Here is a 14,260-nt window from a genome sequence, read left to right on the forward strand (position 1 = left end):
ACTTATTAAAAGTATGTGATTCAAGGAGGTCTTGTTACAAGCCTCATGTAACATCGCAGCTTGCTTAGGTCCATCTCTGGATTGGGGTCAATCACTTAACGATCTTCCCATTGGAAAAAACTGGGCTTGGAGTGCAGTGTCAGAAGAGCAGTACTGTCTTCGTGTCTCAATATGCTGTGTTTACTGTGCTCTCTTTATACGCTGAAGCAACAGCTTGCAACAAAACAAGAAATGAAATATTCAACTTCAAAAAAAATTAAAACCAAGTCAGCAGCCATCAGAGAAATGGGGAGAGAGGGCACACACACCTATCCACCCAGCTGAAGAGGACCAGAGAGCATCGGATGCTGGTGAGAAACTTGTGCATTGCTGGCAAGAGTGAAGATGGCACTACCACATGCTCAACCAGCAGCCCTAACCTGGGCACCTGCCCCAGAGAAATGAAAAGGCATATCCATGTGAAAACCTGCCCTTGGGTGTTTGTAATGGCTTTGATTCTCAGTTGTAATAGTCTGAGACTGGAAATAACCCAAAGTGTGGTACATCCTTGCCGTGGAGCACTATGCAACAATGCAAAGAAATGAACCTCAAGACACGGCCCCCTGGAGCAGTCTGCACAGAAGCATGCTGAGGACAGCCAGTCCCCAGGGTGCATTCTGCCGGATTCCTTCCTGGAACACTCTAGAGATGATGAGATAACAAAGTATAGAAATGGACACTGGCTGAGTGCTTGTCGGGGATGGGGCAAGGGTGAAAGGGGTGTGGCTTCCAGAGGCCCCCTGAGGTATTCTCTGGAATGTTCTGCATTTTCCCGACACAGGCCCAGTTTTGCAAGTGGTACCTTGGAGGAAACTGGGAAGGGGTAAGTACACAGGATCCCTGTTCTACCTCTACCAACTGCAAGTAAATCTACAATTACATCAAAATAAGGGCTAAATTTAAAATATATATCTAAAACCTCAGCCTTCACTTGAATTATGTACAATGAATGCAAACCACTTTATTTCTAAAATTCTTTTCATGAAATGAAAACATTCATGCACACATTGCATTTCGGGGATCATCACAGAAAGCCTGCGGTTCCAATGTGCTTTCTTGGCAGAAGGCAGTATGTGTCTCGCAGTGGCAAATCCCTTGGTGGATACTGGCAGACCTGAAGATGCACAGTGTCCACTCTCAGCATCACCACTGCTGGTGATAACGGACACTTCCTTTGAATTGTAATAATTCAAAAGCTGCTAAACTAAAGAAAAAGTTTTTTCTAGTTAACAAAACCCCTACTCACCCGGAGGGACTCCATAAATGCTGTCACTGTCATGCAGAAGCACAGGAAGAGCAAGTACAAGACAGAGCAGGATCCCTGCACAGACGCCTTAAGCTCAGCAAAGTGTGTCATACCAGGGAAACCCAGGTATCACAGCAGACGTGCAGACAGAGACACCCCCCTCATCCACCCCTGCCCAGTTCCTCGCCCTGGGTGGAAGAGCTGCTTTTGTGACCTCTACACTTAACCAGGACGCAGTGGCATGAACACATGTCATAGGTGGCATGCTTACCAAACAAGCTTAGATTGAGTTCTACAAATTAAACAAAGACTCCAGTGCAACAAAAACTAATCAATCACTTTGATTGATTAATCCCCATGATACCAAGGGGAATGTGAATTTCATTATAAGTGATGACCCACTCCGAATCCCATGACAAAGTTTCATGCTGATTGAATAATATTAAGGACTGTGGCTAACGTTACAGCTGTTAGGTTACAATGATCCCCACCCCCAGCACAAATCTTTTTTTTTTTAAATCTTCATTTTTAAAAAATTCAATGTGGCCTAATTCACAATAGCTAAACTGTGGAACCAACCTAGATGCTCTTCTATGGATAAATGGATAAAGAAACTGTAGTATATACACAATGGAATATTACTCAGCATCAAAAGAAAATAAAATCATGGCTTTTGCAGGTAAATGGATGGAGTTGGAGAATATCATGCTAAGAGAAGCAAGCTCATCCCAAGAATGTTCTCCTTGATAAGTGGATGCTGATCCATCATGGACTGGGGTATGGGACAAGAGGAGGAACTTTGGATCCTGTAAAGGGGAGGGAGGGGCAGGTGGGGGGCAAGGGGGAGGAAAGACGGTGGAATGAGATGGACATCATCAGCCAAGGTACCTATGATCCTACTTTGTGTAGAACCAGAGAAGTGGAAAATTGTGCTCCATTAGTGTACAACGAATTTAAGAACATTCTGCTGTCGTGTACAACTGATTAGAACAAATTAAAAATATATATAAAGAAAAGAAAAGAACAATACTTATGTGAGATGATTAATATGTTAATTTGCTTGATGGTAGTAATTATTTCTCTATATGTACACATTTCTCTCTCTCTCTCTCTCTCTCTATATATATATATATATATATATATATATACACACACACACACATATATATATATAATAAACATCATGATATACACTCAAATATACAGTAAAATAAAACCTTTTCAAAACAAATTTCAATATGCCTTACCTTTTATAATAAATGTCCTGATACTTGTTCTATGGCTTAGCCAGGATTCAGAGTTAGATTCTAAATCCCTTATTGATGTACTATAACATTAGATCTTTATTTATCTCAAATTAACTGAGAGACTTACAATCAATTATTAGGAAGAGAATATTAATGATAAATAGCAAGTGTGCATTTTAGGTAAAACTTACAAGTCATTATTTTTCTGTTTTGCAAATAAATGTCTTCTTATTTTTATCTTTGGAACTGTACTTTTTAGAAATACACATTACATAGTTGTTCAAGTTAGATCATTTGAAACAGAGACATAAGAGATGAATTGTGTTCACAACAGAACTTAAGCCGCTTAATTAAGTTCTTAGGTCTGCTTGGTGAACAATAAACTAGCTTCTCTTGAATAAAGAAGTTGGAATGCTCTGACACAAAACTAATTAATAAATCTGTTTTCATCATGTCAAAAGTAAACATCTACAGGAAATCCAAGTATGCTTGTTTTGATGTTTATAAATATTTAAATGTTTAAAGTTATTTTAGAAGCACTTACATCTAATAGTAATGCTAATATCAAACTTCAAATCTACCATAAAATTCTGTTCTTTGCATCTTAGTGAAATGAAAGGGTCCTTCATTCAGTTATTTACATTTTACTTTCTTTATATTAAATAAAATCAAGACTGAACAAGAACTTCAACGCTTAATCTTGAAAGGATCCTTTTACGAACATTTATTCATATCAGTAACCATGATTAAATGGACCCTCAGCTTTCCAGTAGGATGAGCAGCAGAAATGTCCATTGACTAAGGTGGACTGGAGAAATGATCACAGATCTCCCTTTAGAGTTTCCGCACACTCACCTGCTCTCTGTCTGACGCGTGCCTGGTGTACCCTTCAGGGGTCTGTAGTGAGGTGACCTAGGATCACCACATTAGCAGGACGGATGAGCGGCATCTGCTCACCTGTCGTCTCTTCCTGTCTCTAAGCCAGAGCCATGCTACCCTGTGACTCCCGCCAAGCCAGCGTCAAGGGAACCTCGCTCGGTGTGAAGCGGGAGGCCAAAGGGAGGGAGAAATCTAATCTGAGAACCGCAGACTGAATCATTTATCACATAATGCTCCCCTGGAGTCGGTGCGTCTCCCGAACGGAGAATAAATAATAACATTCCCTTATATTTGGAGAAAATGTATAAATCAAAGCACTTCTGTGTTGCTTACCCTCGAGGGCAGGCCTCACCAGCACTGTGGGGGGTAGAAAGAGCATTATGTCCTAATTTAACCCAATTAACCAGGAAACCTAGTAACGGAACAGAACACACATGACTATGTCACACAGGTGGAGGGCATTGCTGTTCTGAGGCTCACAGGGACGCTGTGGCCGAGAGCCCTTGGCCATACGTGGCTGGTCTCAGTCCAAGGAAGCGTCCCCTGGGTTGAGATGTGGGGTCTGCTCACAGACACATGTGTGGACACTTGTCTGGCGCCCAGGGGTGCAGTGGCTGGCCTCAGCTAAGTGCTGCCAAGTGTCCAACTCCAACCTGCACCTGCAGAGCTCTCCAGCCGTCTTAGTGAGAACAGGCGTGATGGGGAGATGCATTTATGCCACTTGAGCATGCAACTAAACACACGTCTGCTAAGTGGATGCTCTTCCTCAGAACCTTCCTAAGGACTGTGAACATTAGAGTAGAGATTTAGAAAATTCATTTAATAAGTTCACAGTCTCACTAGAAATGACAACAGAAATGTCAGCAGTAAGGAGGAAATAAGGGCAGACACACAAGAAGACAAGACAAAGGCAGGCCACCACCAGGCGTCACCGTGGGCGCAGTGAGGGCTGGGCTAGTGTGCAGGTCCTGCTCTGTGCCCCCCAGTCTCCCGGTGACAAGCACAGCGTGCAGAAGGAACACTGAACATCTGGAGGAGGCGGGGAGGGTCACATGGGAGGGGCTGTCATTCTCCCTGAGGAGCCATGGAAGCTTCTGGAAAGGAGTGCACCTTTAAAAAGAGTGGTGGTGGCTGGGTGCCTCAGGGAGACCCTCCCTGCAGAGGGCACGGCACAGGGAGGCTGGGGAGCAAAGGGGCACACCATCTGGAACCAAGGGGGAGAAATGAGGAGAGTGCCCAGGTGAGGGAGCCGTCGCTGGCCGACCAGGGTCCTGTTCAGACCTAAGAGTCTGTTCTTGCTGAGGCTGGTTTTAACCTGAGTGGGGAATGGCCTGGCTCAGTTAGACCTGCTCTCTGCCCACGTGGCTTTGTGAGACCCATCATGCTTTGCTGAACTGCCTTCAGACAGTGTCACTGGTAGAAACCCAGGTCACACGGGAGCCTGTGCCGTGAAGGGAAATGCCAGCAAGATGCTCCTCTCCATCCTGTAGTGGTCACACCCAGACAGTGGGGCCAGGGGCATGCAGGTGGCCGGAGCTGGACATGCTATCTTGAGAGTCTTCCAAAGAGCTAGTTCCATTAGTATCTCAGAGGTTCAAAGGCAGGAGGAGCTGGAGGCTGAGGCTGTTAGAGCTATAATCTTAAGGATCTGTTTCCAAATTTGAAGAGATAAATTTACTCTGAGAGCCTGAATAGAGATAGAGTGGACGTCCCCAGGCCAACGACCCCAGCTAGAGGGAGCCTGCATCCCAAAACCGGGAACAGGGGAGACCACTGGGGCTCAGAAAGGCTGGGGGGGGTCTGAGGGACAGTGCTGGAGTCCAGTGGAACAGGCCCCACCGTCTGCAGGAGGCCACTTAGGGCCACTGCCAGGGAGTAGCAAGGTGGAGACTCGTGGGCCAGAGGCCACAGTGACCAGAGCAGAGGTGCCAAGACAGGACAGGGTCCAGGAGGTGCACAGCCACGTGGGTGAGGGAGTGCACACCGCAAGTGTGGAATACTAGGCAGCAGCTGCTCTGAATCAGGGCATCACAGACGGACACTCGGACGCAGAACGTGGTGTTCCGTGTGCTGATTTAAAATGTGGGCGACCTCGTGCATCTACGTACTGCCCCTGAATACTGAACATCCCTGGGGAAGGTGACTCCACGGTGGCTACCAGGAGGGGACAGGAAGCAGGTGCCAGGCTGCGGGTGTTGGGGGTCCATGGCCGTCCAGGTGAGCCGGGGCAAGGAAGGACGGGAAGTCCAGGGGCAAGGGCATGGGTCACATGGTGGGAGAGGAGACTGCACTGCTGGGGAGGAGGCCAGGGAGAAGAGCGGACGTGGACATGGAAGTGGAGATGTGGCAGACGGGCAGCCTCTGAATCTTCAGAAGCAGATGGAGGCAGGGAGCTGGGGGCAGGGAGAGGCAGGAGGGCCAGGCAGAGAACACCGGGAGGTGAGCCATTCACGGATGGCAGGGCATTGGTGGGCAGCAGGGCTGACCACGCCCTTACAGATCAGAGGACAGACTGGAGCCCCACTGAAGGGACAGTGGAAGGCAGGGCTCCCGGGGCTGTGGTCCCCGCACTTGGTGGTACGTCTGTCTCTGACGTCCCTGTGCTTATTGTGAGGACAGGGACAGTGGGCGCCTCCTACAGCTATGGATCTTGGCCACCTGCGTGTCCTGCATGCATGTCCTTTGTTTCTTGGTCTGGGGCAGGTGGCCAGGGGAATGGAGGCTGAACTCACTCCTTTGGTCTCAAGGGGTTCATCATCTATATGTGTAAATGGCCAACCGAAAACTGTATGGTCAGTTCTCCACCTGTCCCAAGAGGGTCCTGAGAGGGCGGGTCGTGGGGCCAGGCCCTGGCTGTGAGCTGCCCCTGTGCACAGCAGCCCTGCCTCCGTGGGGTCTGCGGCTGCCTCCCAGGAACTGCCTCCCTGTTCTGTCCCCTCATGTTACAAACAACAAGTGACTTTTAAAAATCAAATCCCTATTAAATTATCTTTCAATGAAGTGAATGAGAGAGAGGCAAGTCACTCTGCTTCCTAGGAGAAATCAACCCACGACACCCGAGAATGCAGAGCTGTTCCAGAGCCCTTTCCTGGGAGTGGAGAGCCCGCCGCGGGGCCTCGGAGACTCCCGAGGTTGATTTAACTGAGTAGAGGTCAGCTGTGTGTGCTGAACTCCATTTTCCTGCATTTTATGCATGATTAAGTAAATGGTAATTAAGCATGAATGAAAGGAGCTGGGCTGATTACAATTAACATAATTGTCAAGTCCTCCTGCTTCACAGGCTGAGCAGGGCTGGCAGGGTGGAGGACCTCGGTCCGTCTTCCCAGGGCCGTCCCTGCCTCTCCTAGCAGAGCACCCTCGGTCCCAGCTCAGGGAAGGTGTGTGCGTGAGGAGGACCGTGGGGCACAGCCACCCAGGGCTGCCACGGGGCCTGGTGTGCGCCCACTTGCTGGAGGACTGGTGGCACACCCTTGGTGAGTGGTGCTGCCCGGCATTATCTTAAAGTTTGGGAAAAGGTCATTTTTCATGAAACAGGAACATTTACCAGCTGAAAGATTCAATAATGAGGATCCAAAAATCTTTCTAAAATGAAAGCATTCTGTCTGGTTCCTAACTGGCATCAAAACATTTGTTGCTGGGTGCGATGGTGTGTGCCTGTAATCCCAGTGATCCAGGAGGCTGAGGCAGGAGGATTGCAATTTTGAAGCCAGCCTCAGCTACTCAGCGAGTCTCTAAGCAACTTAGTGAGACCCTGTCTCAAAATAAACAATAAGAAAGGGCTGAGGATGTAGCTCAGTAGTAAAGTGCCCTTGGTTTCAATCCCCAGTACCAACAATTTATACTCATGAGTAAAATAAGCTCATGAGACCCTATCACACTTACGAGGTCAATAAGGCACAATCCTTACGTTAAACAGGAATAATGTGCTCTTCATGAGCAGAGCAGAACTGTAGCCGCCAGAACTTCTGATGCTGAGCATGAGACACCCGTTCACTCGAGCTGTGGTCAGTGCCACCAGAGGGGACAGGCTCCTCAGTACTAAAATGGGCGTTGGGAGATGCTAATTCTGGGTGCCACTGCCTAACGTCTGGAACGAAGCTGTGCTCAGTCAGGAAGTACCTCTGCAGCGGTGGCCTGTCCCACACAGTCGCTCTAACTGGTCAGCACGGGCACACCCAGGGGTTCGTCCCTCACATGTGTTCAGCAGAGGCTTGGCAGGCTGACTGTGCCCGTGTTCTGGAAACGGGAAGACTTCGTGCCCTTGGGGGACCTCGCTCTGGTGGGTGGGAGTGAGACCCTGGCACACGGCGGCTGAGCTCGGGGGGAGAAGCACCGGGGCTGGCCTGGGGCTCGCCACTGCCCAGGTCTCAGAGGTGGACTGCACAAGGGGTGCCTTTCTTCTGCCCTCTCCTCCGGCCCTCAGCTGGGCAGGGGGCTGGGAGCAGCTGCCAGGAGCCGCTCAGAGGATGCCTTGATGGGAGACCTCCCTGCCACCCCCACCTCCACAGAGCTGTCCCCTCTCCTTCTCCTGTCACCTGAATAGGCCTCTCACAGCCTCCGTGCACACTCGCCCTAGCCCCTGCCACCATCACCCTCTGTCCTCCACCACCAGTGGGTGCTGTCCTGTGTCACTGTGCCCTCCACCTTTAATGACCACTTGTGACCCACCATGTTGTCATCTTTCCTTGACTTTGCGGACTCCACTGGGGCTATACACCGAGAAGGACACAGCTGAGAACGCGAGGAGAGCCCCAGGACAGGAGAAGGCCTTGGTCCACTGCTCCTTCAACAGGGGACTCTTATCCAGAATATATAGGAACTCAAAACCTTACCGCCTCTTTAAAACCTAAAAGACAAACGACCCGATCAGTAATGGGCAAAAGAACTACACAGACTATTCTCAAAAGAAGATGTAGAAATGCCCAGCCATATACAAAAAAAAAAAAAAGTCCCACATCTCTAGCACCCAGGAGATGCAGACCAAGACTACACGGAGATTTCATCTCACTCCAGTCAGAACAGCGGCCAGCGAGCATACAGATGATAACGCTGGTGAGACTGTGGGGAAAGGTGCACTCCCAGAGTGTTGGTGGGACAGCAAAGGAGGGCAGCCACTCTGGAAGTCAGCCTGGAGATCCTCCAGACCTTGGGAGTGGAGCCACCATAGGACCCAGCCAGGCGGCTCCTTGGTATTGACCCAGGGGAGCTGAAATCAGCACCCCGGAGAGAGAGGCACGCAGTGTTACAACAGCTCAAGTCCCAAGAGCCAGGTTGGGAAACCTGTCCAGATGCTGGTCAACAAAAGAACGGATACAGAAAACGCGGTCCGTCCACACAGGGAGCTTGACCCAGCCATGAGGCATGGAGAGGTGGCACTGGCTGGTGAGTGGACAGAAGCCGAGAGCACCATGCTGAGCTACAGAAGCCAGACTCAGGGCTCAAGGGCCAGACGCTTCCCCTCACTTGGAAGTTAAAACAAAATAAGGGGGGGAAGTGGGGGGTGGTCCCTTGAAAACAGAATGGGGATCAGTGGAGTAGAGGGAAGAGTTTGAGGGGGATCAGTGGAGTAGAGGGAGGAGTTTGAGGGGGATCAGTGGAGTAGAGGGAGGAGTTTGATGGGGATCAGTGGAGTAGAGGGAGGAGTTTGAGGGGGAGGGAGGAGAGACAGGAAAAGGGAGGAACCGCAGAATGAAACGGACGAGCCATGGACACGCCTTGGACGAGCCATGGACACGCCTTGGACGAGCCATGGACACGCCTTGGACGAGCCATGGGCACGCCTTGGACGAGCCATGGGCACGCCTTGGACGAGCCAGGCACCGCAGCACACGCCAGTAATCCCAGTGGCTCAGGAGGCTGAGGCAGGAGGATGGTGAGTTCACAGCCAGTCTCCACAACTCAGCAAGACCCCATCTCTAAATAAAATACAGAAAAGGGCTGGGGATGCCGGGGATGGGGCTCAGTGGGTAAGCACCCCCGGGTTCCATCCCTGGTACCAATAATAAAAAAAAAAAAAAGAATGGAATGGACTGAACGTTGCCATGTACCTGGATGAAATACAGGAATCTGCCCCAGTGAGTCTCACCTTTATACAGGTCTGCAAAGCACCAATTAAAAAAGAAAAAAAGAGCAAATGGAAGGCAGACCTCAGAGTAGAGGAAGGGAGCCGGGTTGGGGGAAGCCCTGGGGAGTACATGGAGCCTGTTCTGTCCCCTGCATGCATGACAACGTCAAAACGAACCCACTATTGTGTGTAACTATATATCACCAGGGCAAACTTTTTTTTAAAAAAAGATATAAACAGAAAATTTTAAAAATGAACAGAAAATTTAAAAAATTTAAAAATCCCCGTGCTCTCTGCACACTCTAGTGTCGCCATGCTCCGGGCAGCCGTAGCAGCCGCAGGAGACACGGAGCTGTGGTTCTCTGGAAGGTGTGCAGCCTGGGCAGCAGGACCCCCCCAGGCCAAGGAAGAGACAAGGACAGAGTCAGAGGCCAGGGTCCGCTCTCTGGAGGGCGGCAGAGGACACGCGTCCCGAGTTTCCCACCAGGGTGCCGTCTGCTGCGTGCTCCTCGGTGTAGACTCCTGAAGACCATCTCACAGAAGCTCGTTCCACACAGCCAGAGAACAAGGCCACATTTGACCTCTAAAATGGTCTTTTTCATCTTCCTCCAAACCTGGGGGCTTACTGAGTAGGAACGGGAGGGCTCAGGCCGCGTGGGCTGCCAACAGGCAGTCACCTATCACCAGCTAAAAAGACCACTTCATGCGCTTCCAACAAACACCCAGAGAACACTGAGCCACAGAGCTGCAGGGTTCTCTCCCGCAGAGACTCGGGTGGCTGTATTGTGTGTCACTTCCCAAACATCTATCATCAGTTAGACAGAAAGAAGACAATCTATGGCCCTCAGACAAGGGATGGCTTTGTGTTTTACTAGAGTTGGAAGATTCCTCTGCAGAGAGTGAGCGAGAAAGGAGAACAGAAAAGGAGAGGTTTAGGGGTTTGCAGGAGAACTCTGAGGAGGAGAAATGAGAAGGCCAGAACCACTCTGAGCCCACGCTCGCCGCAGGACCCAGCAGATGTGCAGTTTGCACCTGCCCAACTGAAGGGAAAGCTGCGTCCACTCAACAGCCTGCCCAGGCAGACGGCAGCTGCTGTACTTGTGCCCACAGAGCTTGGGCGCACCGGGGTGGCCTTTAGGAGTGGCTCTGCAGGCCCTGGAGTGCTCTGCAGTGCCACCAAGCCCTGCAAGGACAAGGAGGAATCAGCTGCATCACCAGGAGGGAGGGCCCAGGGCCACCCGACGACCCCACTGTGTGACACTGGAACAGGCAAGACCACTGAGCCCGTGAGAAGATGTGGTGGCCAGGGGCTGGGAGTGGGGACAGAGCAGGCAGAGCTCAGGGGGTCTGTAGGCAGGGACCTTCTTGCTCTGTGTGACACTTTACTGGCCCACACATCACTATGCGTTTGTACCCAGGGAAGGCGCAGCAGCCAGGTGGACTTTGATGCCAACTGTGGACTCCGGGTGGGGCTGACGTGCCACGCGGGCTCCTGGACTAGCAAACACGCCTCTGGGGGGCAGTGGGAGGCTGTGCGCGTGGGACAGGAGGTTTATGTGCGCTCTGTACCTCCTGCTCAGTTTTGCTGTAAAACAACTTGCTTTTTTTTTTTTTTTTTAATGATCTGTTTAAAAATTTCAAGAGGTCAAGAGGGAAGGAAGAGGAGAAGGCAGGACACGAACATCACCTACAACCTTACCCACTTTTCTGTTCGCCCAATAAGTGCCATCAGTCTCCTCTCTACCACATACTCTGCCCCTAATTTAAGAAGATCAAGGGCGATTTTATGTCACAACAGAAAGCAGAATGCAGACGGTCTAGAAAGAAAAGGACTTTTTCTCAAGATGAAGTAAGTAGGTGAGTGGACTTCCTTTGACATTTTTGTTGCAGATCCGTGAAAGTGTTCCTGCACACAGGCACTAATCCAGCCAAGCCTCGCAAATTACTGACCCACAGCACAGTGAAACCAGAGGTAAGAAATTGTGCAGACCATAACCTCTATTTTATTAGCAACCTTTTAAAACATTAAATGACCTAAGTCAATTTTCTTATGTAAATCCTAAATATGCCTCGCCAGCGACCTGCCAAAAGATAAATTGAGTCTGAGCTGTTTATGTGCAAATTCCACCTGTTTTATGAGGACGGCTGACCTTGTGTGGCACCACATTATATGGTGCCTCCGCCTGGGGCTCCTTGAAGGATACTAAAAGGTTGAGCTGCCACAGAACATCTCCACTCTGCCCTTTTTAGGAAATGACTCCTTAAACACGGGCCAGACAGTAAAGACGGGGACTATCTTCAGGAGATAATAACTCAAGTGTGAGAATGTGGCTTCCCACTAGTCATCGAGCAGAGGTTATGATCTTATATTGACTACTCAGAGCCTCAGCCCTGGAAGGGAAAAACATAGGTCTCTTCTAAACTGGAGTTGAGAGTCAAGGTCAGCTTGGTGGACAGGTAGCAAGAGATGCTATCCCACAAATTCAGACCACAGCAATTAGGGAACTCATAGTTACTGCTGGCCTGGGGACCCCAGGAATAGATGGAGCCTCCATGCCAAGACTCTGACTTTGACGCAAGCTTAAGTGCTTACTAATTCAAACCTCTAAAATAACATTTTCCCTACATAACTAAGTAGAGCTCAATCCCTGTCTCTATCTTATAAAGGATGGAATTTCCTAAGCCAATGTGATCTTGATGCTAAGGGAGTCAGAATATATCACCCCAAACTATGGCCCCTTGCATTTAGTAAAAAAGGGGGGGGGCTCTGACCTCCTGCCGCCTGTCTCCTGGAGCAGGTCATAGGACAGTGCACTGGTCTTCCCCACCATAGGCTACAAAAATGGATCTCCCGACACCCAGAAGAAAGCATTTGGGGACAGAATGGGTACTAGTGGGGCACCCTGCACTTGGTCACTACTGTCAGGCCACACCCTCAGCCCAGCAATCCCAATGCCAGGCCGCCCCAGAATAGGCACTCTTCCCTCTTCCCGTGGGTCTTCATTTTGGAGGTGACTATATCACACAAAATCTACAATAAATAAACTTGTGCTTTGCCATGAACCCAGTGCCAGGTGAGACAAGAACTCTCTTCTCCCTACCATACACCTCCAAAATGCAGGTCACACTGGACCGGTGCTCACCCCTGGGGGGCCCTAGGAACAGGAAGGAGCACCCCCCCCTGCACACAGAGGTGGCCGGCGGTGGCCACGCCCAGCGGCAGAGTCCACCTACTTGAGAACTGGATGGAGAAACCCGACTTGCTGATGAAGAAGTCGCTGTCGAACTGCAGCGTGAGCGAGTTGAAGGTGCTGTGGATGTCCTCGGGCAGCGCCGAGCCGCTCCACTCCTTCAGGAGGATGCTGCTGTCCAGCGGCCCGTCCCACACCTTGAGGATGTCGTGTGCCAGCTCCGTGTCGAACACGATGAAGTGGAGGCTGCAAGAGAGAGCACAGCTGTCCCCGGGCTCCCTGCCGTCCCTGCCCGGCACCACACCCCAGAGACTTCAGGAACCCGCTGCACCCTCCCACCCCTCCAGTGGTGCAGAGGGGACTGAAGGGACTCATGTGCGCATTAGCACACAGCATGAACTCCTCAGTCTGTCGGGCTGCAGAGAAGCCAGGCTATGGCTCTCCGTTGGGATTGGGTCTTTCTATGATGGAATCCAACCTGCGCTAACCCTAATGAGGGTGGAAGTCCCTTCCTCCTAGGCTGACCTAGGTTTTCCTGATCTGGTGTTGCTCCTAAGGTGCCCGGCAGGTGACAGCACGCACATCGGGGAAGGATGCCCTGGGCCACCTGGTTCCACCCAGCACAGTCCTCACCCCGGTATCCACACAGGTGGCCCCGGGGTTGTGTTTCTCTCTATACATTTTATCTTCAGAAGAAGACATTATTTTAAATCAGCACAATGTCAGGAGCGCCTAATGCAAATCCCTTCCTATAACGCCTAACACACTTGCATCGGGCTTGCAGGTGTTCCGGGGCCCCTTGGACCTTCAGTAAGCAGTTTGGAGAAAACTGATGTCTTTTTCACTATTGAACCTTCTGCCCCTGTATGATGTGCTCCACTGAACTCCACACAGGAGCGGGATGGGAGGGGACACCAACCTACAGGAAAACCTGGCGTCGTATCTTCACGACCTTTGGAAGTCCAGGTCTTTCCTTCAAACAGAAAACCACTAAGAACCATCAGAACAACATACATGATAAGGCATTTAAATACAGATCAGAAATTCAGGAAACATAAATAAAAATCAGTGAAAACAAATCCAACATTAAATGAAAAATCAGTGTTTAACAGAAGAAAACTTCAGGATACAGGAAAGACCAAAGAACATAGGAACGAAGGTGTGAAATATGCAATCAATGAAGGTTGCCTTCAGAAAAGGTAGACACCAGGTGGAGACTAACAAGGAAGACAGCCTGGATGCAGAAATGGGCTTTAAGGAGCAGGGCATCAGAGGGTGCTCAGAGGGCCACTCAACATGTAAGAGGCGCTGGCCTTGATTAGTCTCCAGGAACCAAAATGCAAACTCCTGTGGCCCCCAGGTGCCAAGTGGGAATCAGCCAAGGTGGAGTGCTGAGAAGGTGGAGAGCCTGAGGCCTGAGACGGGAGTGGAGACAGGTCTACAGTGACTGGGTGACGGTTCTCCACTACCCTGAGAGCCTGCTCCAAGGGCTACCTGAGAGCAACACAGGTGCACCTGCACCTTCCAGTACGCCTCAGCACACGGGGGCAGCTCCAGCTCGAAGCCACCCAGAGCTGATGAGAGCAATCGCAGC

The 14,260-nt window shown here is 50.3% G+C and overlaps 1 protein-coding gene across 1 annotated transcript in view; it reads right to left on the reverse strand.

The window, feature by feature from the left end:
• Positions 1 to 14,260, reverse strand: part of Csmd1 (CUB and Sushi multiple domains 1) — a 1,139,207-nt gene that overhangs the window by 215,296 nt on the left and 909,651 nt on the right. The window contains exon 26 of the mRNA XM_077792480.1: positions 12,710 to 12,912. Coding sequence (XP_077648606.1) covers positions 12,710 to 12,912 — 203 coding nt within the window. The remainder of the gene's footprint in view (positions 1 to 12,709; positions 12,913 to 14,260) is intronic.

This window comes from Urocitellus parryii, chromosome 14 (assembly GCF_045843805.1).
Source record: "Urocitellus parryii isolate mUroPar1 chromosome 14, mUroPar1.hap1, whole genome shotgun sequence".
Taxonomy (NCBI): domain Eukaryota; kingdom Metazoa; phylum Chordata; class Mammalia; order Rodentia; family Sciuridae; genus Urocitellus; species Urocitellus parryii.